The sequence below is a fragment of the Diaphorina citri genome, unplaced genomic scaffold (genome assembly GCF_000475195.1).
Source record: "Diaphorina citri unplaced genomic scaffold, Diaci psyllid genome assembly version 1.1 scaffold1566, whole genome shotgun sequence".
Classification (NCBI taxonomy): Eukaryota; Metazoa; Arthropoda; class Insecta; order Hemiptera; family Psyllidae; genus Diaphorina; species Diaphorina citri.
This window is the reverse complement of record NW_007378992.1, coordinates 5,985-33,292: the sequence shown is the minus strand read 5'-3', so window position 1 is coordinate 33,292 and position 27,308 is coordinate 5,985. Positions and strand designations below refer to the sequence as shown.

Below are 27,308 nucleotides of genomic sequence, written 5' to 3'. Positions count from 1 at the left end.
ATATCACACTTCTTCGTTGGTCATCTACAGAATATCACACTTCTTCGTGGTTCATCTACAGAATATCACATTTCTTTGTTGGTCATCTACAGAATATCACACTTCTTCATTATTCATATTTAGGAACTATCACGCGTTTCTTGTTAATCACGAAACATCAGCAGCACATCGGAATCCCAGGTTGCCTGCTGAGCTATCAGGTGTGTTTTGACTCCTAGCGGCACATCTATGCCGATAGCAATATTGTTCGTTGCATAGATAAGACCCGCCTTTCTTTACTTTATCCGTACCGGTGGTTGGACCTTTCTGAAAATCATAAGAACATGAACATATAGTATGAGGAATGTAATTTTTATTTTTAAACATCTATAAAATTATAGGTATAAACGTATAAACAAATATTAAGTAAAAATACGTTAAGTGCAGTTAATATGTATATGCAGTTAAGTGGGTATAAAAATGTGCATAATAGAGGGAAGTAAAAAATTTCCCTTCTCTGTAAGTCTGTATACAAAGACAAAATCGTATAAATGTATAAAATAATGGACAGAAATCTGCTCAAACTACCCGATAGAAATAAAAAGTGATGGGCATATTATTGCATATGAAAATTGATCATTTTGCAATGCACCATTTTATGCGAAAAGTACTACGTTTTTTTTCTGCGCGTAGAGTAAAGTTAGTTGCTCGTGAAATAGAGCCTTGTTTTCACGGGCACTAAAAGCAAAGTAATAAATATTAGGTACACACAGTGTATACAGTCTTTATAAGTTGGGGAAAAAAGTCCAAATTAAGTAATACTCTTAAGTACAAAATGTACACATCCTCAAGGGGGTAGCACATGCCCAAAGTATTTACCATAGGCTGTCTGCAGTGTCTACGATTAAAATAATATTCTAATGCGATAAATGACATTGTGGCGCTCTCAACAACACACCACACAAAATATAATCTTACATAGAAACGCAGGTTCTCGTTTCCTCACAATTTCCATCTCTGAAGTATAAATAACACTTCCAAATTCTTGGCCAACATCAAATTCATACCTCAGAGTGTTTAAACCCATGTGTGAATTGATCAATTCAAACACCATTTCCCGCAGAACAATTGATGTTTCTCCTGTAGGTTCACTGAGTCTGTACACAAAGAGATCTCTCTTTGTGTCGTGACTTTTTTTTTCAGACATTTATTTTTACAATTGCTTTAACAGTAAAGTCCTACCTCCTGACTTGTTTGTCTAAGAATGATATTCTTGACATTTGCTGCTCATTTTCATATTTTTTTTTTTTTTTTTTTTTGGGGTTTGATAGAGGGAACTGTAATTGCTAGGGTTGGAGGGGGGTTGGTTTTTTTTTTTTTTTTTTTTTTTTTTTTTTTTTTTTTTTTCTGTCAATGCCATCACGACGAATCAGTTCAAGAACCTGCTTGACCATCATAGACAACTGTAAACTATCAATAAATTGTTGAAACTTGGGATGGAGCCTCATTAGACCTGACCAGATGCTCTGGAAACCTCTAAGTAAGAACTAACAACAGACTGACAAGGAAGAGACTGACAAGAAACGCCGAACCCATTAAAATGGGAAAAGGTTAGGAAGAAGAACAACAATTACAGAATATCACACTTCTTCGTGGTTCATCTACAGAATATCACACTTCTTCGTTGGTCATCTACAGAATATCACACTTCTTCGTGGTTCATCTACAGAATATCACACTTCTTCGTTGGTCATCTACAGAATATCACACTTCTTCGTGGTTCATCTACAGAATATCACACTTCTTCGTTGGTCATCTACAGAATATCACACTTCTTCGTGGTTCATCTACAGAATATCACATTTCTTTGTTGGTCATCTACAGAATATCACACTTCTTCATTATTCATATTTAGGAACTATCACGCGTTTCTTGTTAATCACGAAACATCAGCAGCACATCGGAATCCCAGGTTGCCTGCTGAGCTATCAGGTGTGTTTTGACTCCTAGCGGCACATCTATGCCGATAGCAATATTGTTCGTTGCATAGATAAGACCCGCCTTTCTTTACTTTATCCGTACCAGTGGTTGGACCTTTCTGAAAATCATAAGAACATATAGCGTCAAGATTGAACAAGAAATGCATCGTCCTGAAAGTGAAGAAAGACAGGATAGGAGAAAACCAACCATTCCGAGAAAGAACCTTATCGGTTCAAGATAAAATCAGCCCCGAGCGGGAATCGAACCCGCGATCTAGTGCTTACAAGGCAGACGCGCTACCCTCCAAGCTAGCTAGGCTGGCTTTTAGCTTAAAAAAAAAAGGTGTTCTGTCGCAAGATTGTTACGTTAAACGCATGTGGTCTGTGTCGTAGTATGCCTGTATGCCTCTCATCAGATGGGCGAGAAGAGACACAATACTTCCCATTTAGGTGTTGGGTCAACACGAGAAAGAAAAGTAGATTATATGCTTACTGGAACTTGGCCTGGCGCACTGCCGTGCGCTCAGATTACTTTCCTACAGGATAAGGAAAGTAGAAATTAGGGTAGACTCACCGGATTATAGGATGGGGCAGGATGATGATGAACATTCCACCAGTCAGCTGTCCACTCCCACACATTCCCCACCATGTTGTATAGACCAAACTTGTTCTCCTTATAGGACATAACAGGGGCGGTACTCAGGTAGCCATCTGCCGCTGTGTTGTTTGTGGGGAACTCGCCTTGCCAGACGTTAGCCCTGTGTTCGCCCCTGGGGGTCAGATTGTTACCCCACGGGAATAGACGGTTTTCCAGCCCTGGGGAGTATAGAAAAGTGAAAATAAAGATTTTTTAATTGTGGTAAGCGTACGTACTTTAATGCTTGTCACAAATATCATTCCCAAGTTATTACACCTAGATAAATTTTATGACTTCACTTGGACTTGAACCATCAACCTCCAGATCCAAAGTCCAACGTGCTAACCACTGCACCACTGATGTTGGTGAAGCCCTAGATAAATGAAAAATACGTGCTATACGTAAAAATTGATCTTATGGTCATCCAAATACGTAAAGGGCAATCAAGTTTCAAGCCAACCGGTTCAGTAAAAGTGGCACACAAGTTAGTTAAAGAATCGACCCATACAAAGTGGATCTCAAGTTGAATAAAAGCGGATAAAAAGCTTAATTTCCACCTAATTGTTACCCCACGGGAATAGACGGTTTTCCAGCCCTGGGGAGAATAGAAAAGTGAAAATAAAGATTTTTTAATTGTGGTAAGCGTACGTACTTTAATGCTTGTCACAAATATCATTCCCAAATTATTACAGCTAGATAAATTTTATGACTTCACTTGGACTTGAACCATCAACCTCCAGATCCAAAGTCCAACGTGCTAACCACTGAACCACTGATGTTGGTGAAGCCGTATATAAATGAAAAATATGTGCTATACGTAAAAATTGATCTTATGGTCATCCAAAATATGTAAAGGGCAATCAAGTTTCAAGCCAACCGGTTCAGTAAAAGTGGCACATAAGTTAGTTAAAGAATCGACCCATACAAAGTGGATCTCAAGTTGAATAAAAGCGGATAAAAAGCTTAATTTCCTCCTACCTCCTCGACAGCCATACTCCCACTCTGCCTCAGTGGGTAGTCTTGCACCTCGCCAAGTACAATACGCTACAGCATCGTTCCATGATACGTGTACTACTGGGTGATTCATACGATGTTCGATAGTTGAGTCTATCCCTTCTGGATGTAGCCAGGATCCTTCAAAAAGGGATGGAGGAAGTATAAAATGGACAAGGAGAGGAAATTTTATAGACCTGTACATTAGATACATTCTAAATAACAAAATAAAATAGTCAAATTGTTACCCCACGGGAATAGACGGTTTTCCAGCCCTGGGGAGAATAGAAAAGTGAAAATAAAGATTTTTTAATTGTGGTAAGCATACGTACTTTAATGCTTGTCACAAATATCATTCCCAAGTTATTACAGCTAGATAAATTTTATGACTTCACTTGGACTTGAACCATCAACCTCCAGATCCAAAGTCCAACAGGCTAACCACTGTACCACTGATGTTGGTGAAGCCCTAGATAAATGAAAAATACGTGCTATACGTAAAAATTGATCTTATGGTCATCCAAAATACGTAAAGGGCAATCAAGTTTCAAGCCAACCGGTTCAGTAAAAATGGCAAATAAGTTAGTTAAAGAATCGACCCATACAAAGTGGATCTCAAGTTGAATAAAAGCGGATAAAAAGCTAAATTTCCTCCTACCTCCTCGACAGCCATACTCCCACTCTGCCTCAGTGGGTAGTCTTGCACCTCGCCAAGTACAATACGCTACAGCATCGTTCCATGATATGTGTACTACTGGGTGGTGCATACGATGTTCGATAGTTGAGTCTAACCCTTCTGGATGTAGCCAGGATCCCAGGTTATTTATGAAAATGGATACTACTCATAAATAACCGAAGTAAAATAGTATTTACAAAGGATGTCAAAATTGGCAACAAAATAGGAGAGGAGGGAGCGAATAAAGAAAACGAGGAAGAGGAAAGAGATAAAGAGAGAGATAGAGAAGAGGAAGATGAGAAAAAGGATGAAAGAGATAGAGATAGTGATGTGTCAAAATCAAATAAATTCATTAACCCTGTATATTATAAAAGGTGAACTGGGTCTAGCTAATATACGGCAAGATGAACTTTCATAACAGATCACCAAAGTTAAAATCAGGGTAAAATTATCCCCGGTACACAAACTACATCATCGACAAGTCTCCCAGTGTGAGTTTTCCAACCTGGTCTTTCACTTGTGTACGCGATATTAGTGCAAATTGAGAGGAAGATAGTGATTCTGAAGAAGAGAAAGAAAGAGAGGTAGAGACAGAACATTGATTCATGAGAGAATTCCTGACATAAATCGTCGTAATCTTTTCGAAAGAGATGAATTATTTCGGAACTTTCTCCTATCCTGTCTTCCTTCTCTCTTCGATTTCGGGACGATGAGACCATAGCAGTTACAGTTCCCTCTGTCAAACCTCTTAAAAAAAAAAGTGCAAATTTCACTCGTTTGGACTTGAAATTTGGGCAAATATCGTGTTTTGAAATAGCGAGTTTACGAGTTAGGGGACAAGAGACGTTACATGCATTTTACTACGCGTTAGTTAGAGTCCAAACTTTTTTTTTTAACTTGATCTCATACCCATCACTTTACATACACACAGACATACAGACGCAATCAACACATCAGGCACACTCACGGGCACAAGCATCACACCACACCACAGGCAAATATCGTGTTTTGAAATAGCGAGTTAGGAGACAAGAGACATTACATGCATTTTACTACGCGTTAGTTAGAGTCCAAACTTTTTTTTTACTTGGGTCGAATTACCGAAACGCTTCATATCGTGGCGTACCTGCGATATTTTCGCCCTCTCCTCTTCACTCAGCAGCGGTTCAAACACGAACGTGTCCCCAAACTTCTCCGCCTCCGTCACATACCCAGTGGCAGACACAAACTCTTGGAACTGAGTGTTGCTAACTTCATGCTGATCCAGATAGAACGCGTCTAGAGTGACATTACGAGATGGGAATTCACCATCTTTGATTAGGATGGGTTTGTTGGTGCCCATACGGAAAGTGTCACCTGGTAGGAGTACCATGTCTTTGTAACGCTCCACGGGCGGTGCTGAAATTAGGTCCAGGTTTACAGATTCATATTGCTAGTCTAGTTAGCTTGGAGGGTAACGCGCCTACCATGTAAGCGCTAAATCGTGGGTTCGATTCCCGCCTTCATCCCGCAGAATTCACCATCTTTGATTAGGATGGGTTTATTGGTGCCCATACGGAAAGTGTCACCTGGTAGGAGTACCATGTCTTTGTAACGCTCCGAGGGCGGTGCTGGAAAATGAAGGACAGCATCAGTTTAGGTCTAGGTTTACAGATTCATATTGCCAGCCTAGGCTTGGAGGGTAGCGCGCCAAGTAAGCGCTAGATCCCGGGTTCGATTCCGGTCTTTATCCGATTCCCGGAGTTTATCCTAAACATAGAGGTTTGTTCTCGGAACGCCTGGCTTTCTTCTAATCTGTTTTCATTTTCTCTTCGATTATGGGGCGATAAGACCTCAGTAACAATAAGTACAGTAGATGAGATCAACATGATGCCAAGAATATTGATAAGTACAAATAGGTTGGAAGTGTTAAAACTGAAAGAAAAAAGTATTCGATTGTATGTAAAATGTTCAAATTAGAGAAGGTAGAAATTGGAAGAAATTAATTATGATTATTACTTTATTTGGTAAACTTTTTTCTTTTTAACACAAAACATTGTTTCCAAACAAATAATCAGTATGGATACTAGTTAAGTAAGAAAGCACATACTTTTAAGTACCTACTAACAATAAGATGGAATAAAACCCTACTTACCTAATAACTGGATTCCATAGACAGGTACAGCAGAACTGTACAACTACAGTAACTAAACACCAAGTAAGTACTATCGAATGAAATAAAATTGTAATTTTTCCTTATCTTTGCAAATTGAGACTGTAAATCATAACAACTAGGTATTTAAGTACATTCTGTAGTTTAATGAATTAGATAAGAGTTTTATTACTCTATTTCTAAAAGATATAAGGTCAGCTCCCATGGCAATAATGTCTACATGAGTCAAATAATCCAGCCACATCTTGCAGCGAGTTTTACTCTCTTCATTAATAATAATTAGGAACCTATGTGTGTCGTTTGACTTTGCAAAAGTTGAAATCAAAACTGCTAGGGGTAGAATATCATGCGTCTCGTTCTTATCACTCAACACAGCTCCTTCTTTACGGGAGTAATGCAAGTACAGAAATCGGAGTACACTTTGTTGACAGGGTTTGAGGTGTTTGTTAATGTGACCGGGGACAATGATGTTGGGTTCTGGCAGAGGCCCAAGGATCAATTCTTGATCATCACTAGATGTCATCATTGAGCTTCTGAAAAATGAAGAATATAATAATTAGTAATAAGGTCCATTTACTTTCACTACACAAAGAAGTTTAACTAGGTTTGATTCCTTGTACCCTCAAACTCGCACTTTTCTTGTATTCTATACAATGTGATGAGTGTACTATTTTCAGATATGGTTCAGGAGAATATACCAGCTGGTAGCTGGTAGAATCAGGGATTGAACAGACTTTGTTCCTGCACAGTAAAACACAGCCTAGCTTTAATTTTCTAAGGACTCACCTGTTAGGCACAAAAAAAAAGAATAGATGAACACTTGATTGCAAAATTACCTACAGGATAAAGAAGGAGGCAAACTTAAAGTAACTTACAGAAGCTGTGAAAATCTCGTCAAGATTGAACAAGAAATGCATCGTCCTGAAAGTGAAGAAAGACAGGATAGGAGAAAACCAACCATTCCGAGAAAGAACCTTATCTGTTCAAGATAAAATCCGCCCCGAGCGGGAATCGAACCCGCGACCTAGCGCTTACAAGACAGACGCGCTACCCTCCAAGCTAACTAGGCTGACTTTTAGCTTTTTTTTATTATGATGAGTGTTCTACTGGCAGGATAGGAGAAAACCAACCATTCCGAGAAAGAACCTTATCGGTTCAAGATAAAATCTGCCCCGAGCGGGAATCGAGCCCGCGATCTAGCGCTTACAAGGCAGACGCGCTACCCTCCAAGCTAACTAGGCTGGCTTTTAGCTTAAAATAATAATAAAAAAAAAGATGAGTGTTCTACCGCCGATTTTATTTCGTAGCAATGAAACAACTGATTGTTACGTTAAACGCATGTGGTCTGTGTCGTAGCATGCCCATCCCGTAGTATGCCTGTATGCCTCTCATCAGATGGGCGAGAAGAGACACAATACTTCCCATTTAGGTGCTGGGTCAACACGAGAAAGAAAGGATTATATGCTTACTAAACCTTGGCCTGGCGCACTGCCGTGCGCTCAGATTACTTTCCTACAGGGAAAGGAAAGTAGAAATTAGGGTAGACTCACCGGATTATAGGACGGGGCAATATTGGGAAAATCCTACAATGCTGCAGTGAGCACCGAAGTTGTGACATAATAACACAAAGAAACTGCATTTACATTTTTTACATATTTACAAAAGATATAAGGGGAAGAGCTTCAAAAAGGGATGGAGGAAGTATAAAATGGACAAGGAGAGGAAATTTTATAGACCTGTACATTAGATACATTCTAAATAACAAAATAATAATAAAATAAAACTTTTTGGTTTATTTAGGTTTAATTTAACTGTCTATTTTGCAGCTGCACTAACATTCCATGGCTCTGTAGCATGTATTTGTTCACCCAAGCAAGGTACACTCCTTGACACATATTGAAATCTGACTCTTGTTGCTTCTAGAGATCTGTAGATGTCAACCTTTGCCATTTTACCCTCACTTGTACGGTCAGCCTTATTGAAATAATATTTATAACCACTTTGTTCAAATTCTTGCCAAGTTTTTCCTAGGACTGAAGCTTTTCCAATGAATTTGAAAAGTGACCAGAAATATTTTTTAGAGTGGAAAATAGTTTCCTGAGATATGATGAATTGACAATCACTTGTCCAATCTTTGGAATAATTCAGTATGCTTGTTAAACTGGACTTTTTGGCAAAGTTATCATAAATGAACATGGTCCATTTGGTTTTCTTGAGGAATGCAGAATGTGCCTCTATTCTTTTTGTGTTCATAACATAGATGCAAGGTTGTGAACTGTCTTCTGTACAGTCATTTTTTAGAGTGGAAAATAGTTTCCTGAGATATGATGAATTGACAATCACTTGTCCAATCTTTGGAATAATTCAGTATGCTTGTTAAGCTAGACTTTTTGGCAAAGTTATCATAAATGAACACGGTCCATTTGGTTTTCTTGAGGAACGCAGAATGTGCCTCTATTCTTTTTGTGTTCATAACATAGATGCAAGGTTGTGAACTGTCTTCTGTACAGTTGATGGATTCATTTTTACCACAATATCTAATTTGATCCTGAACAATATGTACATGAGTCAAATAATCCAGCCACAACTTGCAGCGAGTTTTACTCTCTTCATTAATAATAATTAGGAACCTATGTGTGTTATTTGACTTTGCAAAAGTTGAAATCAAAACTGCTAGGGGTAGAATATCATGCATCTCATTCTTATCACTCAACACAGCTCCTTCTTTACGGGAGTAATGCAAGTACAGAAATCTGAGTACACTTTGTTGACAGGGTTTGAGGTGTTTGTTTATGTGACCGGGGACAATGATGTTGGGTTCTGGCAGAGGCCCAAGGATCAATTCTTGATCATCACTAGATGTCATCATTGAGCTTCTGAAAAATGAAGAATATAATAATTAGTAATAAGGACCATTTACTTTCACTACACAAAGAAGTTTAACTAGGTTTGATTCCTTGTACCCTCAAACTTGCACTTTTCTTGTATTCTATACAATGCGATGAGTGTACTATTTTCAGATATGGTTCAGGAGAATATAGGTACCAGCTGGTAGAATCAGGGATTGAACAGACTTTGTTCCTGCACTGTAAAACACAACCCATCTTTAATTTTCTAAGGACTCACCTGTTAGGCACAAAAAAAAAGACTAGATGAACACTTGATTGCAAAATTACCTACAGGATAAAGAAGGACTGAAGGAGGCAAACTTATTAACTTACAGAAGCTGTGAAAATCTAGGGGTAGAACCACAACCACATTACCACAACCACCAGCCTGTCTGGTATTTGTTTCAACTCTCGAAACTGTATTTGAAATTTCACTTTTATTCATGAAATGTAACATTTTATAGAGATACATTTAGATCTAGGATCTAGGGGTAGAACCACAGGACCCAAAAACACCCAAATTTATTTTTATTTTTTGAATTTTCGCGCCACTGCAAATTTCCAAAATCAACAAAACGCTGCGCTCCCTAGCGGTGACCATTGAAACTGATGTGTTTCATTTGTCTGTGGCACATTGCATAATCAACTCATATTTCAGGCACTCCTTTGATCCATGCTAGCCGTTTCGGGTTTGGAAATCAGGAAACACCAAAATTTCTTTTTATTTTTTTGAATTTTCGCGCCACTGGAAATTTCCAAAATCAACAAAACGCTGCGCTCCCTAGCGGTGACCATTGAAAACTGATGTATTTCATTTGTTTGTGGCACATTGCATAATCAACTCATATTTCAGGCACTCCTTTGATCCATGCTAGTCGTTTCGGGTTTGGAAATCAGAAGAAATTTTAGATCACTAAAGTTAGGAAGATTTAAGCGTGGCACTTAACTGGATGAGTGACCATCTGATTCCGTCCTGTGTTATCAATTTGAGGGAAAGGGGTTTTGGGTTTGTCAAGATTAGCTGATTAGCCGCAGAAAATAACCCTTAAGAACAACATACTACCTACTCGTGATTTTACCTCGATCTAAATGATTCCGTCCTGTGTTGTCAATTTGAGGGAAAGGGGTTTTGGGTTTGTCAAGATTAGCTGATTAGCCGCAGAAAATAACCCTAAGAACGACATACTACCTACTCGTGATTTTACCTCGATCTAAATTTAGTCCAGTAACATGGAAGTACCTTTTGGATGATAAACCAAAACATTGTTTTAAACAATCAGAACAACCTAAGGCAATAGCTGCATAGGTATTTTAAACACATCATAATAAGTAGGTATTAGTTAATACTGTGGTTCGTGGTCTGAGAAGACACGATGAAGACAGCTGATATGGTCAGTCCTTATAATCAATGGAGCCTGTCTAACGTGTCTTTCAATGTCCAATGCCGGAAAAAATAAACAAGTAGGTGAATGAAGTTTTAAAAGAGAGAAAATAAGGAAAGTAAAAAATGGTTTGTGCAAAAAGGTCTGTTAAAATTTAACAGAAATGAACAGCCGTAAATCATGGGGCATTGGAGTTCTTTGTGGTTTATTCTTCATTCTGATTGTCAGATGTAATGGTAAGTTTTCAAATTTAATGATTTTGTGTGATCCATTTCATCAATTTCTTCTTCAACTTTTACATCTTCATCGCCATTATCCTCCTTCTCGATATTTTGTCCATTTTTCGACTGACCATCACTATCCTTTACGCTTGCAATTTCATCTGTATTTCGAATGCCGCCTTCTCTAGCATTGTCATCTCCTGATTTGCCACAGGTGTCAGCATAGCAAAATTCTTCTTCAGTAGACCCTGCTTCATTTACTTCTCTGGTCTCAGCGTCTAGTCACCTCAGTAGTTACAGTTCCCTCTATCAAAACTCTCATTGGGAATACTTACCATTTTTACTGCTTACATCATTTATGACATCCATTTCATCAATTTCTTCTTCAACTTTTACATCTTCATCGCCATTATCCTCCTTCTCGATATTTTGTCCATTTTTCGACTGACCACCACTGTCTTTTACGCTTGCAATTTCATCTGCACTTCCAATGCCGTCTTCTCTAGCATTTTCATCTCCTGATTTGCCACAGGTGTCAGCATAGCAAAATTCTTCTTCGGTAGACCCTGCTTCATTTACTTCTCTGGTCTCGGTGTCTAGTGTTTGCCTGCCGTCTAGAGATTCTTTCACTTCATTTGTTTGGCTAGATACGATATCTTCGAGATTTCCAATTCCTTCTGCCTTTTCTTCCTCAATCACGTCTTTAGATTCAATATCCCCTGTTTGTTCTGAGCTTTCGTATCGTTCAGCACGTTTAAGTTTATTGCAGCCACAGTCAGCTTGTGGCTAGATACGATATCTTCGAGATTTCCAATTCCTTCTGCCTTTTCTTCCTCAATCACGTCTTTAGATTCAATATCCCCTGTTTGTTCCGAGCTTTCATAGTATTTTTCGTATCGTTCAACACGTTTAAGTTTATTGCAGCCACAGTCAGCTTGCCGATATCTTCGAGATTTCCAATTCCTTCTGCCTTTTCTTCCTCAATCACGTCTTTAGATTCAATATCCCCTGTTTGTTCTGAGCTTTCATAGTATTTTTCGTATCGTTCAACACGTTTAAGTTTATTGCAGCCACAGTCAGCTTGCGTTAAGTCAAGTAGTACACTGACAATAAGTACAGTAGATGAGATCAACATGATGCCAAGAATATTGATAAGTACAAATAGGTTGGAAGTGTTAAAACTGAAAGAAAAAAGCATTCGATTGTATTAAAAATGTTCAAATTAGAGAAGGTAGAAATTGGAAGAAATTAATTATAATTATTACTTTATTTAGTAAACTTTTCTTTCCTTTTTAACACAAAACATTGTTTCCAAACAAAGAATCAGTATGGATACTAGTTAAGTAAGAAAGCACATACTTAAGTACCTACTAACAATAAGATGGAATAAAACCCTACTTACCTAATAACTGGATTCCATAGACAGGTACAGCAGAACTGTACAACTACAGTAACTAAACACCAAGTAAGTACTATCGAATGAAATTGTAATTTTTCCTTATCTATTGCAAATTGAGACTGTAAATCATAACAACTAGGTTTTTAAGTACATTTTGTAGTTTAATGAATTAGATAAGAGTTTTACTACTCTATTTCTAAAAGATATAAGGTCAGCTCCCATGGCGTAGTGGTCACTGCGCTCGCCTTGCACGCGGGAAACCCAGGTTTGATTCCCGGCGGGGTCAAGAAAGGTCAAGTATGGATACTAGTTAAGTAAGAAAGCACATACTTAAGTACCTACTAACAATAAGATGGAATAAAACCCTACTTACCTAATAACTGGATTCCATAGACAAGTACAGCAGAACTGTACAACTACAGTAACTAAACACCAAGTAAGTACTATCGAATGAAATTGTAATTTTTCCTTATCTATTGCAAATTGAGACTGTAAATCATAACAACTAGGTATTTAAGTACATTCTGTAGTTTAATGAGTTAGATAAGAGTTGTACTACTCTATTTCTAAAAGATATACCGGGCTCGATTCCCGGCGGTATTGACAAATTTGTAATCCGTAAATGAGCCGTTACGTAAATGAGCCACTCTGGGTCTACTCAGCCTCCTGAAGAAATTAAGGATGGATAGGTCAAATATTATGTAAATCTGTGAATGGAGTGTGCCTGAAGACAGGTAAATCTAAATCATAATATGTGTGATGTGCACTCCAATACACAATCCACTCGACCTTTCGAAGACAGGTGGAAGACAGAATTCCAGTGCTTGAAGCTGCCTTCCTGATTTTTTGAACAGGTTTTTCAGAGGGAGCTGTAACTGCTAAGGTCTTACCGTCCCGAAATCGAAGAGAGAAGGAAGACACAGGATAGGAAAAAGCCAGCCGTTCCGAGAACAAACATTGTCCCGCCAGGATAAAATCCGCCCCGGGCGGGAATCGAACCCGCGGCCTAGCGCTTACAAGGTAGACGCGCTACCAACCAAGCTAGCTAGGCTGGCGAATTCCAATGCTTGAAGCTGCCTGCCTGATTCCAACGCTTGATCGCGTCCATTTTAGTTTAGGACTATTGCACTGTTCTTCAGACTATACAATGACTTCAAAGCAAGCGAGTCCAAGTACGGGGGTGATTTGGCCAAGTTCTACATGGACTATACACCTCTGGTTCACGACGATCATATGAACTGTGTTGGTCTTACTATTCGTCTGAGGAAGCAACTGGTGGCGGAACTGCACAAAGATTTCCCCGATATTGACCGCTACCTGTTCTACACTGGCGGAGAAATGAGGTTAGCCTCCAGGAATGACTTGCTGACGAGGCAGCATCCGTCTCTGAGAGGTAAGAAATAGATTCTAAAGTGGATAACCTCACCTCAGTGGTGTAGTGGTTAGCGCGGTGAACTTCGCATCTGGAGATTGGTGGAGTCCAAGTCAAGTCATATATTATCAAAAAAATTTAGGTATTTCATAAATATAAAAAAGAAAATCAAAACAACGAGGTAATCACAAGAAGAACACACAATCACAAGGGAGATCTCAACTCTAATCTAGGACTAAGCACCAAAATAGGTACCTACAGTTTTTTCGTGAGAGGATTAAAAAAAAAAAAATCTTTGAAAAATCAAGTCTTTTTAGAGTGAGGGAGGAGGAATAACGAAAACAAACTCCATAATATGTTCAGAAAACTCAAAAATGATCCGACAAGAGGTCATTAAAGCTCAGTCAGAGGTCGCACTAATCCCGTAACATACAATACCTAGTTACCTACTTGTAGGTTATAAATGGAAATTATAAAAAATATTTACAATTTACAGCCCAATATGAAACTGTTAACTAAGGGGTCATTTCCCAGGCCACAGTTTCAGTTAACATTATAGGTACCTAACTATAGGTATTTTATCGAGGTGGGACGACCTACTTTCAGGTTGCCTTTCCGCAAGGTCTACTTTCAGCAAGGTCAATATGAGGAGTTGTACAGTTGTCAGTTGTCAGGGTATACCTACCCTCCTTGACCTGGTGCTTTCGACGACACAATTATTTATATCTATCTATACAGTGAGCTAAGATCTGAGGTAGCATCCACGAAGTGGGGGTAGTCCGATCAACTATTTTGCCTGCACTGGGGAGCTCCTCGATGGAGGGCTCTTCAGACTGTGTTCAGATGGTGAAACCCTTATCCAGCTGTGTCCACACATAGTCGACGCCGTCGATTGATGTCGACTGAAACCGTACACTGTCTCGACAACATAGATTCACCCCGTCGATCGACCATCGATAGAGTGAAAAGAGTCGATCAATGGCGTCGACAATATGTGGACACAGCTTTAGGAAATTAGAAATAGGTCCCCTTTATCAGTGTGTCTGTGTGTAATGTGTATACTATTTTCTCCTACAGGTGACGAAAAGTGGAAACACGTGGCCCTAGCTCTACACTTCTCCATCAAGGATAGACCGGGCTATTTCTTTCTGGATCAATCCTTTAGTGTTCCAGTGGTCACTTTGATGAAGGACGGAGAGTATCCACAAAAAGGTAATGGAACAGGAGTAGTCGTCTTGTCCGCGGGAGACCCGGGCTCGATTCCCGGCGGTATTGACAAAGTTGTAATCCGTAAATGAGCCGTTACGTAAATGAGCCACTCTGGGTCTACTCAGCCTCTTGAAGAAATTAAGGATGGATAGGTCAAATATTATGTAAATCTGTAAATAATGGACCTGAAGGCAGGTAAATCTAAATCATAATATTTATGTGTGATGTGTACTCCAATACACAATCCACTCGACCTTTCGAAGACAGGTGGAAGACAGAATTCCAGTGCTTGAAGCTGCCTTCCTGATTTTTTGAACAGGTTTTTCAGAGGGAGCTGTAACTGCTAAGGTCTTATTGTCTCGAAATCGAAGAGATAAGGAAGACACAGGATAGGAAAAAGCCAGCCGTTCCGTGAACGAACATGGTCCCGCCAGGATGAAATCCGCCCCGGGCGGGAATTGAACCCGCGGCCTAGCGCTTACAAGGCAGACGCGCTACCAACCAAGCTGGCGAATTCCAATGCTTGAAGCTACCTGCCTGATTCCAACGCTTGATGTCTTAACGATTTTGTTCCCAGACAACTTTTCCATTCCCTACAAATACAATCAGGACGAGTATCTGTACCGTCTCTCCCCCAACGGAGCTTTCATAAACTTCACCCGTTACAGTGTAGACTTCTTGTCAACTGATGCAAGACAAGCCACGGGTGCTTTCTATTTACACAGATATGGTTCAGGAGAATATACCAGCTGGTAGCTGGTAGAATCAGGGATTGAACAGACTTTGTTCCTGCACAGTAAAACACAGCCTATCTTTAATTTTCTAAGGACTCACCTGTTAGGCACAAAAAAAAGAATAGATGAACACTTGATTGCAAAATTACCTACAGGATAAAGAAGGAGGCAAACTTTTTAACTTACAGAAGCTGTGAAAATCTAGGAGTAGAACCACAGGACCAGGACCCAAAAACACCAAAATTTCTTTTTATTTTTTTGAATTTTCGCGCCACTGGAAATTTCCAAAATCAACAAAACGCTGCGCTCCCTAGCGGTGATTATTGAAACTGATGTATTTCATTTGTTTGTGGCACATTGCATAATCAACTCATATTTCAGGCACTCCTTTGATCCATGCTAGCCGTTTCGGGTTTGGAAATCAGAAGAAATTTTAGATTAGGTACTAAAGTTAGGAAGATTTAAGCGTGGCACTTAACTGGATGTGTGATCATCTGATTCCGTCCTGTGTTATCAATTTGAGGGAAAGGGGTTTTGGGTTTGTCAAGATTAGCTGATTAGCCGCAGAAAATAACCCTAAGAACGACATATTACCTACCTACTCGTGATTTTACCTCGATCCCGCACGACTTTTGACGGTTAAATGTTTACCAAAAGGCTTCTCAAAGGTAGAAAGCTTATAATAAGTTCTAGACGAACTTCACCAAAATAAGGGTAATAGAAAGTAAAAATTGACACTATACTAGACGTATAGGTAAAATTCACAAAAATCAAGGACACAAGAGCGCTGTTAACTCGTTGGTAATCACAAGAGAAGTGAAGCTGTGTGGAAGTACCTTTTGGATGATAAACCAAAACATTGTTTTAAACAATCAGAACAACCTAAGACAATAGCTGCATAGGTATTTTAAACACATCATAATACTTAATAGTAACAAAATCAAGGACACAAGAGCACTGTTAACTCGTTGGTAATCACAAGAGAAGTGAAGCTGTGGCGCCCAGTGACGTTTTACCGGGCTCAAGCGATAAGAAAATATGGTTGGATTTTACAAGTTTCGAGCGTGTCGGGTTAACCCATGCTGGATTAACCCTTATAGTCGTTCGGCCTCGACACCCTGTATATTCTATTTTACTTAGGTTATTTATGAAAATGGATACTACTCATAAATAACCGAAGTAAAATAGTATTTACAAAAGATGGGATGTCAAAATCCTATGAGGAGACCCCTAGATGTGGACGTTTTGCTACACAATGGATCCATCATGGAAATCTACGAGGAGGGGAAATACTTTCCCCAATATGTGGCGGGCAAAATCAATCTGACAAAAACTAATCTGTCGGATCCAGACCTGGTAAGAATTTTGAGATCCAGTGGAGACTGTCGACCAGCGGTGCCGGCAATAGTACGTTGATTGCACCACTTCCCGAACGAAGCGCTGAAGCTGTGGCGCCCAGTGACGTTTTACCGGGCTCAAGCGATAAGAAAATATGGTTAGATTTTACAAGTTTCGAGCGTGTCGGGTTAACCCATGCTGGATTAACCCTTATAGTCGTTCGGCCTCGACACCCTGTATATTCTATTTTACTTAGGTTATTTATGAAAATGGATACTACTCATAAATAACCGAAGTAAAATAGTATTTACAAAGGATGTCAAAATTAAATAAATTCATTAAAACTACATCATCGACAGTATCGACAAGTTTCCCAATGTGAATTTTCCAACCTGGTCTTTCACTTGTGTACGCGATATTAGAATAGAAGAGAATATACCTTGTTTATCCTGCTGGGATAGGACTGAAAAGTCCCTTTTCCCCCGCAGTCTAACCAAAAAAAAAAAATTGAGTAGTAAGAGCTGGGTATGAGTAGGCATATCAGACATGGGAGCAGCACAGTAGCACAGATATACGGCAAGATGAACTTTCATAACAGATCACCAAAGTTAAAATCAGGGTAAAATTATCCCCGGTACACAAACTACATCATCGACAGTATTGACAAGTCTCCCAATGTGAATTTTCCAACCTGGTCTTTCACTTGTGTACGCGATATTAGTGCAAATTTCACTCGTTTGGACTTGAAATTTGGGCAAATATCGTGTTTTGAAATAGCGAGTTAGGAGACAAGAGACATTACATGCATTTTACTACGCGTTAGTTAGAGTCCAAACTTTTTTTTTAACTTAGCACATGGTAGAGATATAGGTGATCTCATACCCATCACTTTACATACACACAGACATACAGACGCAATCAACACATCAGGCACACTCATGGGCACAAGCATCACACCACAGTCACACTCACAGGCCCAAACATTACATCACAGTCACACTCAAGGGCGCTTACAGCATCACATAAAGAGATCAGCCTAGTAAAGTTAACCAGCTTGGAACGTAGGAAACTTGTAAGCGCTAGGTCGCGGATTCACGCCCGAGGCGAACTTTATCCTAAACAGATAAGGTTCGTTCTTGGAACGGTTGGCTTTCTCCTATCCTGTCTTCCTTCTCGCTTCGATTTCGGGACGATAAGATTGCCGTTGTTATTTATTAGGGCTCCCTCTATCAAACCCTTTTACCTATGTGCAGTGTGCCTAGAAGCCTAGATTACATTACAAGTTAACAAGGGTTCCAGTCGACAATCGTCAAAAATCGAGTTCAATCTCCGGTCGAATGTAGTTTAAACGAATGAATAACAAAAAGTAGCACTAATCTCATTTAAAATGAGATCAAATCAATTGTACCAATAGGTGAGTAGGGTACCTCGTATGTATTCTTGGAAAAAGCTCATTTACTTTAATAACCTGGCGTGACCTCAAGTCCTCAGCATAGGTACATATCAGAGAAGAAAACACTCGTTCAATCATTAAATGGTTCTTTAAATCATTATATTGGTTATTGGTTCATTAAATCATCGTTATTACTTATTAGAGTTATTAGGTGTTGGTTTCGTAGGGTATAATAACATGTAAATGTCAGGGTGATATGGAAGTGTTGAACAACATGTTTTCTTTAGATCTTTTAAAACATAATATCAGAGATATGTACCTACCTAGATAAACAGTCATTCGGAGAATTATAGCTCACCGAACGGAAAAAGAAAATTTCAGTACCATCAATACACAACACAGTCAATCACCAATAGCATCAAAAACATGGAGCTCAGTCAGAGGTCGCACTAATCCCGTAACATACAATACCTAGTTACCTACTTGTAGGTTATAAATGGAAATTATAAAAAAAATATTTACAATTTACAGCCCAATATGAAACTGTTAACTAAGGGGTCATTTCCCAGGCCACAGTTTCAGTTAATGTGATTAGCGCGGTGAACTTCGCATCTGGAGATTGGTGGAGTCCAAGTCAAGTCATATATTATAGGTACCTAACTATAGGTATTTTATGGAGGTGGGACGACCTACTTTCAGCTTGCCTTTCCGCAAGGTCTACTTTCAGCAAGGTTAATATGAGGAGGATGGAAGAATGTCGCCGAATGAAGGGTAATTTATCCCTGCTCCTAAAAACCTTAGAAGTTATACAGTGGTGGTGAACCCTTATCCAGCCTTATCCAGCCGTGTCCACACATTATAGTCGAGACCGTCGATCGACTCGATCTATGTAGACTGAAACTTTCACTGCCTCGACAACATAGATTCACCCCGTCGATCGACCATCGATAGAGTGAATATAGACGATCGATGGCGTCGACTATAAGTGGACAGGACACAGTTTTAGCTTTATCCTTCCGTATATCAGTGTGTCTGTGTGTAATGTGTATACTATTTTCTCTACAGGTGACGAAAAGTGGAAGCACGTGGCACTAGCTCTACACTTCTCCATCAAGGATAGACCGGGCTATTTCTTTCTGGATCAATCCTTTAGTGTTCCAGTGGTCACTTTGATGAAAGACGGAGAGTATCCACAAAAAGGTAATGGAACACGAGTAGTCGCGGGAGATCCGGGCTCGATTCCCGGCGGTATTGACAAATTTGTAATCCGTAAATGAGCCGTTACTTAAATGAGCCACTCTGGGTCTACTCAGCCTCTTGAAGAAATTAAGGATAGAATATAGGTCAAATATTATGTAAATCTGTAAATGGAGTGTGCCTGAAGACAGGTAAATCTAAATCATAATATGTGTGATGTGTACTCCAATACACAATCCACTCGACCTTTCGAAGACAGGTGGAAGACAGAATTCCAGTGCTTGAAGCTGCCTTCCTGATTTTTTTGAACAGGTTTTTCAGAGGGAACTGTAATTGCTAAGGTCTTACTGTCTCGAAATCGAAGAGAGAAGGAAGACACAGGATAGGAAAAAGCCAGCCGTTCCGAGAACGAACATTGTCCCGCCAGGATAAAATCCGCCCCGGGCGGGAATCGAACCCGCGGCCTAGCGCTTACAAGGTAGACGCGCTACCAACCAAGCTAGCTAGGCTGGCGAATTCCAATGCTTGAAGCTGCCTGCCTGATTCCAACGCTTGATGTCTTAACGATTTTGTTCTCAGACAACTTTTCCATTCCCTACAAGTACAACCAGGATGAATATCTGTACCGACTCTCCCCCAACGGAGCTTTCATCAACTTCACCCGTTACGGTGTAGACTTCTTGTCAACTGATGCAAGACAAGCCACGGGTGCCTTCTATTTACATCAGGCACATGATTCTATACTCAACATTACGGAGAAGCGGGCCATCATCAAACAGAAACGAAGTATCGTAGCAAGGTAAGTAACTATATTACTTGGCGCTTCGGCTTCAAGCTTGATTCCAACAATATTAGTCTATAGGTAGCAGTGATGTAGGTATTGTCTCTTTTATTAAGGTGAGTAAGTTCGCGGTAAGGAAATTGTCTCATTAGATTCTAGGCTTTGAGGCTGATTTTCTGAGTGCGAGAAACAACAAATAATAATTTAAAGCTGCCCAAAGTTTGGGTTGCCAGATGACACAGCATACTACTCAAACAGAATTGTTACATTAAAATCACATATCCACTAGAAATTAAAATAATAATTCATGGAACAGTTCCCCGACTTCCTTGGTATTTCTTCCAGACTACCTACTATGAGGTATCATGCAAATGATTGATTCCGTGACTGGCTGTTGCGGGGCCCACTCAGACTCGTGAGGAAAATGAGTAGCTATGACATATAAATGCACATAGCTATGAGGAGACCCCTAGATGTGGACGTTTTGCTACACAATGGATCCATCATGGAAATCTACGAGGAGGGGAAATACTTTCCCCAATACGTGGCGGGCAAAATCAATCTGACAAAAACTAATCTGTCGGATCCAGACCTGGTAAGAATTTTGAGATCCAGTGAAGACTGTCGACCAGCGGTGCCGGCAATAGTACGTTGATTGCACCACTTCCCGAGCGAATCGCTAAAATTTAGCAAAAAGTTATGAGATCTAGAAGCAGTCACACACACATATATACATACACAATCCAACACACAAACACTAGTGGTTGAATGGAAGAGCTCCTTCAGGAGAACCCTGCCACTATAAATAAGGCTTAAAAAAAAAAAAAAAAAAAAAAAAAAAAACAAGAAAGGTGATTTTTTTTTTACCTTCTCCATTCTCTTCTCTTGCAGGTTTGGAAATTTCTGAGGGGTCCCCGTCCGCACATCAGGGACCCTGTTGTCACTCCGTCCACAATGGTACCCTCTCCCCTCGTGTCCATAGTAGAACCCGCTTCCCTCCCGTCCCCACTCATAACGAGGCCGAGTTTATTCCCAAGCCCCACTGGTCCCCAGTTTACGGACCCCTGATGTTCAATTCTACTGAGGATCTGGAGCAGTTTAGGGATCGCTTAGGCAGAGTTCACACGGACCTGCTTAATGTCACATACAACTCCGCCAATAGTTTAGTAAGGTAAGCGCTGAGACTCTAACCCCCGGGGCCACAAAATGAGTGCGAACAATTTCGAAAACCAGCCATTCCGAGAACCAGCCTTATCCGTTCCGGATAAAATCCGCCCCGGTTGGGAATCGAACCCGCGACCTAGCGCTTACAAGGCGAGGCAGACGAGCTACCCTCCAAGCTAACTAGGCTGGCACTTCCACCTTTGTTCTTCAGACTAGTTTTACTTTCTATTATCATTTTGTTTCAACAATCGACCTGTGGCCAACTATTTGACATCCAAGGAGTATGAAGATTCAGAAGAGGCCGGGGGAGATATACTCTATGACAATTTCGTGCAGTATATTCATTCGTTGAAGTCAGAGGAGGTATGTGTCAGCGAGGCTGTTCTTATATAAGGCCGGCCATCTACGTTACGGTTTTCACAAGTTTCTACGCCTGTGCAGGTCAAAAGAATCGTTGACAACATGGTATAAAGTATAAACGAAAGTTTCTTTTCTGAAGAAGTTTGATAGGGGGCATTGTAAAAACGGAGGTCTTATGATCTCGAAATCGAAGAGAGGGCAGGATAGGAGAACGTCAGACGGTTCGAGAACGAACCTTATTTGCTTGGGATAAAATTCACTCCAAGCGGGAATCGAACCCATGACCTAGCGATCACTTCTGCTTCACTGCATTTACGGCTTTAGATTTGGCGGGGCGCTACGGTGCTCCTTAAAATTATGTATAGAAATATCATTCAATGTTCTCTTTTTCTCCAGGTGATGAACATTTGGAAGGTGCACCGCTATTTAACTACGGACAAGCATGGGAGCACCTCCCTCTTCCCATTCCCCCATCATCACACCTACTGCTGTCAGTACTCTACACATCATCCCAATGCTACACCTCCTGCTAATGATTCATTGGAGCTCTTTACTAGACCCTTCAACTACCAGGTTCCTGATATGGATCTGTGAGGCTGGTCTCACACTGCACTTTTCGTCGCGAAATCGAAAAGGAGGACAGGGTAGGAGAAAGCCAGGCGTTCCGAGAACGAACTTATCTGTTTGGGATAAAGTGGTTGGTACACGGATGGGTGGCCATTTGGGTAATCGCGTGCTGCTGGCTTTTCCGGGCCCCACTCAGGCTGGGTGAACTTGGTAAAGAAGAGTTGATAAAAATGAAAACATAATGGCTTTTGTCGACATTTTTATAAAGAAAAATATTACTTTTTTTATTTTCTAAGGAAGAGTCGAACCAGCAGTCTCCATTTTACACAGCCGGGTAGACTGCCCGCCATTGGCTTAATTGTTTCCTTTAGAGAAAATAAATTACCTATTACACTTATATAAAAAAGAAGAAAAATGTCAGAATTTTGTCATTAAAATTTTGGAATGATTTAGGTAGCTAAACTATTTCGATAAAAATATTCTTAGGTAGTAAATAAATAATTATTTGTTTCGCCGCTGGCAGCCTCTTCAGAATTTTGTGGGCATCACAGGTAAATTTTTCTTTTTGCTCTGATAATGCTGCCTCTGGTCGCTGTTGCTACTCATTCAAAGAATCTACTCAATTGTCCTCACAAGGTTGAATGCCCTCAGTATTCCAGGACCCGAAACAATAGGATTCAATCCTAGTTGAAAGATAAGAGAAAGCCAGACAGACGTTAACAGAAAGAATCCTTATTTATTTATTTCATTAAAACATTATTTCTTTCTTTGATAGGTATCTACGCTACGTGAAAATTTTTATCAAGTTAAAATATTAAATTTTCAAGATAAAGTCCGCCCCGGGCAGGAATGAGCCCGCAAGCCCGCGCTTACAAGGCAGACGCACTACCAACTAAGCTAACTAGGCTGGCAGGCAGGCACGCTATTCTCCAAACTAACTTTAACTAGAATAGAATAGTATCCTGACCGAATAGGACTGAAAAGTCCCTTTACTCCACGAGTCTAAACAAGGTCTCGAATATTTGATAGGTTAAAAATTACGTATTTAGGCTGGTTAGGCTAGTTAGCTTGGTTGGTAGCGCGTCTGCCTTGTAAGCGCTAGGCCGCGGGTTCGATTCCCGCCCGGGGCCGATTTTATCCTGATGGGATAATGTTCGTTCTCGGAACGGCTGGCTTTCTCCTATCCTGTCTTCCTTCGTTCTAGTTTGGAGGTTTTGAAAATTAGCCCTACTTCGAGCTCCACTTATGCCATATCTGTAAGTCCTTATTCCTAGTAACATTTCTACATTTGTTCTAGTTTGGAGGTTTTGAAAATTAGCCCTACTTCAAGCTCCACTTATGCCATATCTGTAAGTCCTTATTCCTAGTAACATTTCTATATTTGAAGAAATTCTGTTCAGTTTAAATAACATAGGTAGACTTACTATCACTTTTTGATAAGATAATCTCAATTTCTTGTTTCAAATCAAGATTAGGAGGTAATGTTTTGGGTAATCTTGTGTTTCTGATATTAAACTCATTGACTGCACGATGTCCAGAGAAGGGCTTTTGGAGAGTGTCAATGTGGCTTATGTCAAACTTAAAAGAATTTATTTCGAACTTCTTAAAAGAGAGCAACAAATATAGGAAAATCAGAAGAACTATGATCACTTTGATCACCAGATTTTTTCTCCGGCCAAAAAGTGAGAACAAGCTGTATCGAACCATGGTGGATTGCAGTCAGGAATCATTCTACAGCACACGGTTCATTGCAAGTAGTACCACACCTGTATGATCAAGACTAAGTAAATGACTGAGCCTTCAAATCACTACGTTGACACATTTTTTCAGTGGAAAACCAATTTAATTCAAGGATGACTGTATTTTAGACAAATTTCCTTAATAGGAAAAATGCTAAGTTGAACGTTTTGTTCGGATTACCAATTCAGTTTTGAGTCTTAAATTAATATGATTTTTTGTACTATACTAAATCACAGTACAGTGATCGTATGGACTGTGAGGATTAACGATTTTTATCCATTTTCAAATTATTAATCACTATGGTTCAGTGTTTGATATATTATTTATCTAACCATTTTAAGGAACCACCTTTTGTATGTATTTTAAGATTTTTAAGTGTACCTCCAAACCTAATATTATCAATTAAATAAATCGTGATAACATGTTAACAATTTTTTTCATCATGGTAAACTGGTAGTTGGTAATGCTTCTTTATACCACCTTTTGTATGTATTTTAAGATTTTTAAGTGTACCTCCAAACCTAATATTATCAATTAAATAAATCGTGATAACATGTTAACAAATTTTTTCATCATGTTAAACTGGTAGTTGGTAATGCTTCTTTATTTTATTATTATTTTGATGTTATTACTGTCATTTGTGAGGAAATACTTCTTCCTTGTTGATAATACATGGCATAGTTTCTCCTCTTTAAAAACAAGACAGCTTTCAAAAGAAAAAAAGAAAGGCATTGCAATGTAAATACATACTATTAAATTTAATTTTATTTGACAAAAATATACACGATCAAGACAACATACAAAATGGAATTATCTTAAATTAAACTACCAAGATTACTGTTCTGAAGGTTTGTTCTTATTTTCCGACTTAATTGGTTTCAACGGCTCTCTCTCTTCATTACACTTCTTGTTCTTCTTACACCTGGGTTCTATATTATTGTGAATCATTTGAGCACTTGGCCCAGCAGCAGCACCACCACCATTCGAATTACTACTGCTTTGAAATGAAGTGCCTGGTTTTATCTTGCAGCTCAACCCAGCTTGATTATGATTCTCACCATTTTCTACAGAATTATTCAAAACTCGATCGTTATATGGTCCTGCATTGTCATTTTGCAGGTCATATTCTCGAGTTCCAAGAGTGAAAGCATCACGTTCTATATAAATCGGAACGACAATACCATCATTAGATGCTTCTTCTAATCTGAATTGTTCCATTGCATCTCTATGTATTGCATCAGAAGTGTTGTCTCCACCAGTGAGGTTGGAAGTAACATCCAAAGTATCATTTGAATGACTAGCGTCCGAATTCGCATCAATAGTTTCTAGTCTTCTGTTGATGTTATTTTTCAAATCCTTGGAATAGTTTTCTTTACATGCCAAGCTCCAAGGTGTACAGTTTTGTTTCTTTTCCGAAGTGGTTCTCTCTTGAGATAAACTTGCTTCACTTATATTATTTCGAATTGTAAAACTATTAGACTTGGTGAGGTTCTTCCTAGTTGAATTGTTACCATCAAGTACCTGAATGCTAGTTGTACCAGAAGCCAAGTCATTGATTCTTACATTTAAACTGTTTGATCTTTTTACATTAGAATGCTCTTGTGGGCTAAGGTCGAAATTATTTCTTTTGATATTCAACAAATCTTTCTTGTTGAATACTTTTGTAATGTTTTTGTCGGTGGTGTCTATTTGATTGATGGAATTTTTGTTATTAAATAGAGTTCTATGGTGGTTGGTTTGAACAGAGTTGTTCATTTGTTCTCTCGTTTCTGGAAATACATTGGCACTAGTAGTTGGAATATTTTCATGGTTGGTTTCGGCGTGAAAAATCACATGGGTTTAACTATTCACATGCTTACTTGGTAACGATTCACGAATAAAAGAGAAATTTGTAGGAATATTTTCATGGTTGGTGCTGTTAGCTGCAAGGGTTGTGGTAATGTTTGTTGATGTTATCACATTGTTAGTATTGGAATCCAAATGACTTAAGCTAGTAGTTGTGTTATAATTCGAGCTGCTTGGTGTGGTATAGTCATTCAGCTCATTATTAACTATTCACATGCTTACTTGGTAACGATTCACGAATAAAAGGGAAATTTGTTGACACAGGGGAGCTTTCAACTGGCAGGTCCATTAATAACTGTCAAAAAACTATTTAATCTATTAACTATAAATTACAACACAATCTTTTCGATCTATTGTATTTGATTGTAAGGATGACTGTATTTTAGACAAATTTCCTTAATAGGAAAAATGCTAAGTTGAACGTTTTGTTCGGATTACCAATTCAGTTTTGAGTCTTAAATTAATATGATTTTTTGTACTATACTAAATCACAGTACAGTGATCGTATGGACTGTGAGGATTAACGATTTTTATCCATTTTCAAATTATTAATCACTATGGTTCAGTGTTTGATATATTATTTATCTAACCATTTTAAGGAACCACCTTTTGTATGTATTTTAAGATTTTTAAGTGTACCTCCAAACCTAATATTATCAATTAAATAAATCGTGATAACATGTTAACAATTTTTTTCATCATGGTAAACTGGTAGTTGGTAATGCTTCTTTATTTTATTATTATTTTGATGTTATTACTGTCATTTGTGAGGAAATACTTCTTCCTTGTTGATAATACATGGCATAGTTTCTCCTCTTTAAAAACAAGACAGCTTTCAAAAGAAAAAAAGAAAGGCATTGCAATGTAAATACATACTATTAAATTTAATTTTATTTGACAAAAATATACACGATCAAGACAACATACAAAATATAAAAAACATACAATAGAGTAAAATCTGGTTATTTACAAACACACATAAAAAATGGCCATCACACGGTTTAAAATTCAAAAGAAGACTAGCAATAGACTAAGCTCAATGTAATTGGACACAACACAACACTCAATAAAATAAATGGTAAAGGGATTTTTTTTTTTTTATCCTCTCCCACACAATACTTGATCACAAAATTCAGAGCCCCTCACCCTCACAACCTGATCACGAGAACCTCACAAGTATCACAATGCGAACTGAAACATTTTAAGACTAACACATTTTTCTTGTCTCTTTTAATCAACTAGAGTTATCGATCTCTCCACCTCAAATCCACAAAACAAACGGAGGGAGAATAGCATAAAGGT

At 39.0% G+C, this 27,308-nt stretch overlaps 4 protein-coding genes and 2 long non-coding RNA genes across 6 annotated transcripts; 1 reads left to right on the top strand and 5 right to left on the bottom strand.

The window, feature by feature from the left end:
* Nucleotides 1-1,782: 1,782 nt before the first annotated feature.
* On the bottom strand, nt 1,783-11,417 carry LOC103516421 (formylglycine-generating enzyme). Its single transcript, XM_026828828.1, has 5 exons — nt 11,243-11,417; nt 5,366-5,662; nt 4,247-4,426; nt 2,533-2,774; nt 1,783-2,077 (listed from the first exon to the last, which is right to left on the bottom strand). The coding sequence occupies exons 1-5, from the start codon at nt 11,274-11,276 to the stop codon at nt 1,919-1,921; spliced, it is 912 nt and encodes a 303-aa protein (XP_026684629.1). The 5' UTR covers nt 11,277-11,417; the 3' UTR covers nt 1,783-1,918.
* LOC113470416 lies at nt 6,132-6,619 on the bottom strand. The gene is made up of 2 exons (XR_003393473.1): nt 6,399-6,619; nt 6,132-6,178 (listed from the first exon to the last, which is right to left on the bottom strand). It is a non-coding gene; the product is annotated as an uncharacterized LOC113470416 (long non-coding RNA).
* On the bottom strand, nt 6,747-7,317 carry LOC113470415. The gene is made up of 2 exons (XR_003393472.1): nt 7,203-7,317; nt 6,747-6,949 (listed from the first exon to the last, which is right to left on the bottom strand). It is a non-coding gene; the product is annotated as an uncharacterized LOC113470415 (long non-coding RNA).
* LOC113470413 lies at nt 8,049-15,864 on the bottom strand. The gene is made up of 3 exons (XM_026828827.1): nt 15,722-15,864; nt 8,739-9,292; nt 8,049-8,518 (listed from the first exon to the last, which is right to left on the bottom strand). Exons 2-3 carry the CDS (start codon nt 9,283-9,285, stop codon nt 8,232-8,234), a joined length of 834 nt encoding a protein of 277 aa, XP_026684628.1. The 5' UTR covers nt 9,286-9,292; nt 15,722-15,864; the 3' UTR covers nt 8,049-8,231.
* On the top strand, nt 12,121-22,755 carry LOC103516427. The gene is made up of 9 exons (XM_026828829.1): nt 12,121-12,138; nt 13,420-13,699; nt 19,418-19,552; nt 20,129-20,348; nt 20,676-20,690; nt 20,793-20,980; nt 21,222-21,496; nt 21,711-21,857; nt 22,251-22,755. The coding sequence occupies exons 1-9, from the start codon at nt 12,121-12,123 to the stop codon at nt 22,446-22,448; spliced, it is 1,476 nt and encodes a 491-aa protein (XP_026684630.1). The 3' UTR covers nt 22,449-22,755.
* A 2,215-nt stretch (nt 22,756-24,970) lies between these two features.
* LOC103516426 (5'-AMP-activated serine/threonine-protein kinase catalytic subunit alpha-like) lies at nt 24,971-26,211 on the bottom strand. Its single transcript, XM_026828826.1, has 2 exons — nt 26,063-26,211; nt 24,971-25,963 (listed from the first exon to the last, which is right to left on the bottom strand). The coding sequence occupies exon 2, from the start codon at nt 25,914-25,916 to the stop codon at nt 24,996-24,998; it is 921 nt and encodes a 306-aa protein (XP_026684627.1). The 5' UTR covers nt 25,917-25,963; nt 26,063-26,211; the 3' UTR covers nt 24,971-24,995.
* Between the last annotated feature and the right edge of the window lie 1,097 nt (nt 26,212-27,308).

Bases quoted from the DNA above. Each gene is read 5' to 3' on its own strand.
- LOC113470413 (XM_026828827.1), bottom strand. From the start codon at position 9,285: ATGATGACATCTAGTGATGATCAAGAATTGATCCTTGGGCCTCTGCCA. The intron at 8,519-8,738 runs CTCAGGAAACTA...AATTCATCATAT, and splicing joins TGATTGTCAATTCATCATAT to CTCAGGAAACTATTTTCCAC.
- LOC103516421 (XM_026828828.1), bottom strand. From the start codon at position 11,276: ATGGATGTCATAAATGATGTAAGCAGTAAAAATG. The intron at 2,775-4,246 runs GTAGGAGGAAAT...TATACTCCCCAG, and splicing joins GGAGTATGGCTGTCGAGGAG to GGCTGGAAAACCGTCTATTC. The intron at 2,078-2,532 runs GTGAGTCTACCC...TATGATTTTCAG, and splicing joins CTGCCCCATCCTATAATCCG to AAAGGTCCAACCACTGGTAC.
- LOC103516427 (XM_026828829.1), top strand. The intron at 19,553-20,128 runs GTAATGGAACAC...TTTTGTTCTCAG, and splicing joins CGGAGAGTATCCACAAAAAG to ACAACTTTTCCATTCCCTAC. The intron at 21,497-21,710 runs GTAAGGTAAGCG...TCTTCAGACTAG, and splicing joins ACAACTCCGCCAATAGTTTA to TTTTACTTTCTATTATCATT.
- LOC103516426 (XM_026828826.1), bottom strand. From the start codon at position 25,916: ATGAACAACTCTGTTCAAACCAACCACCATAGAACTCTATTTAATAAC.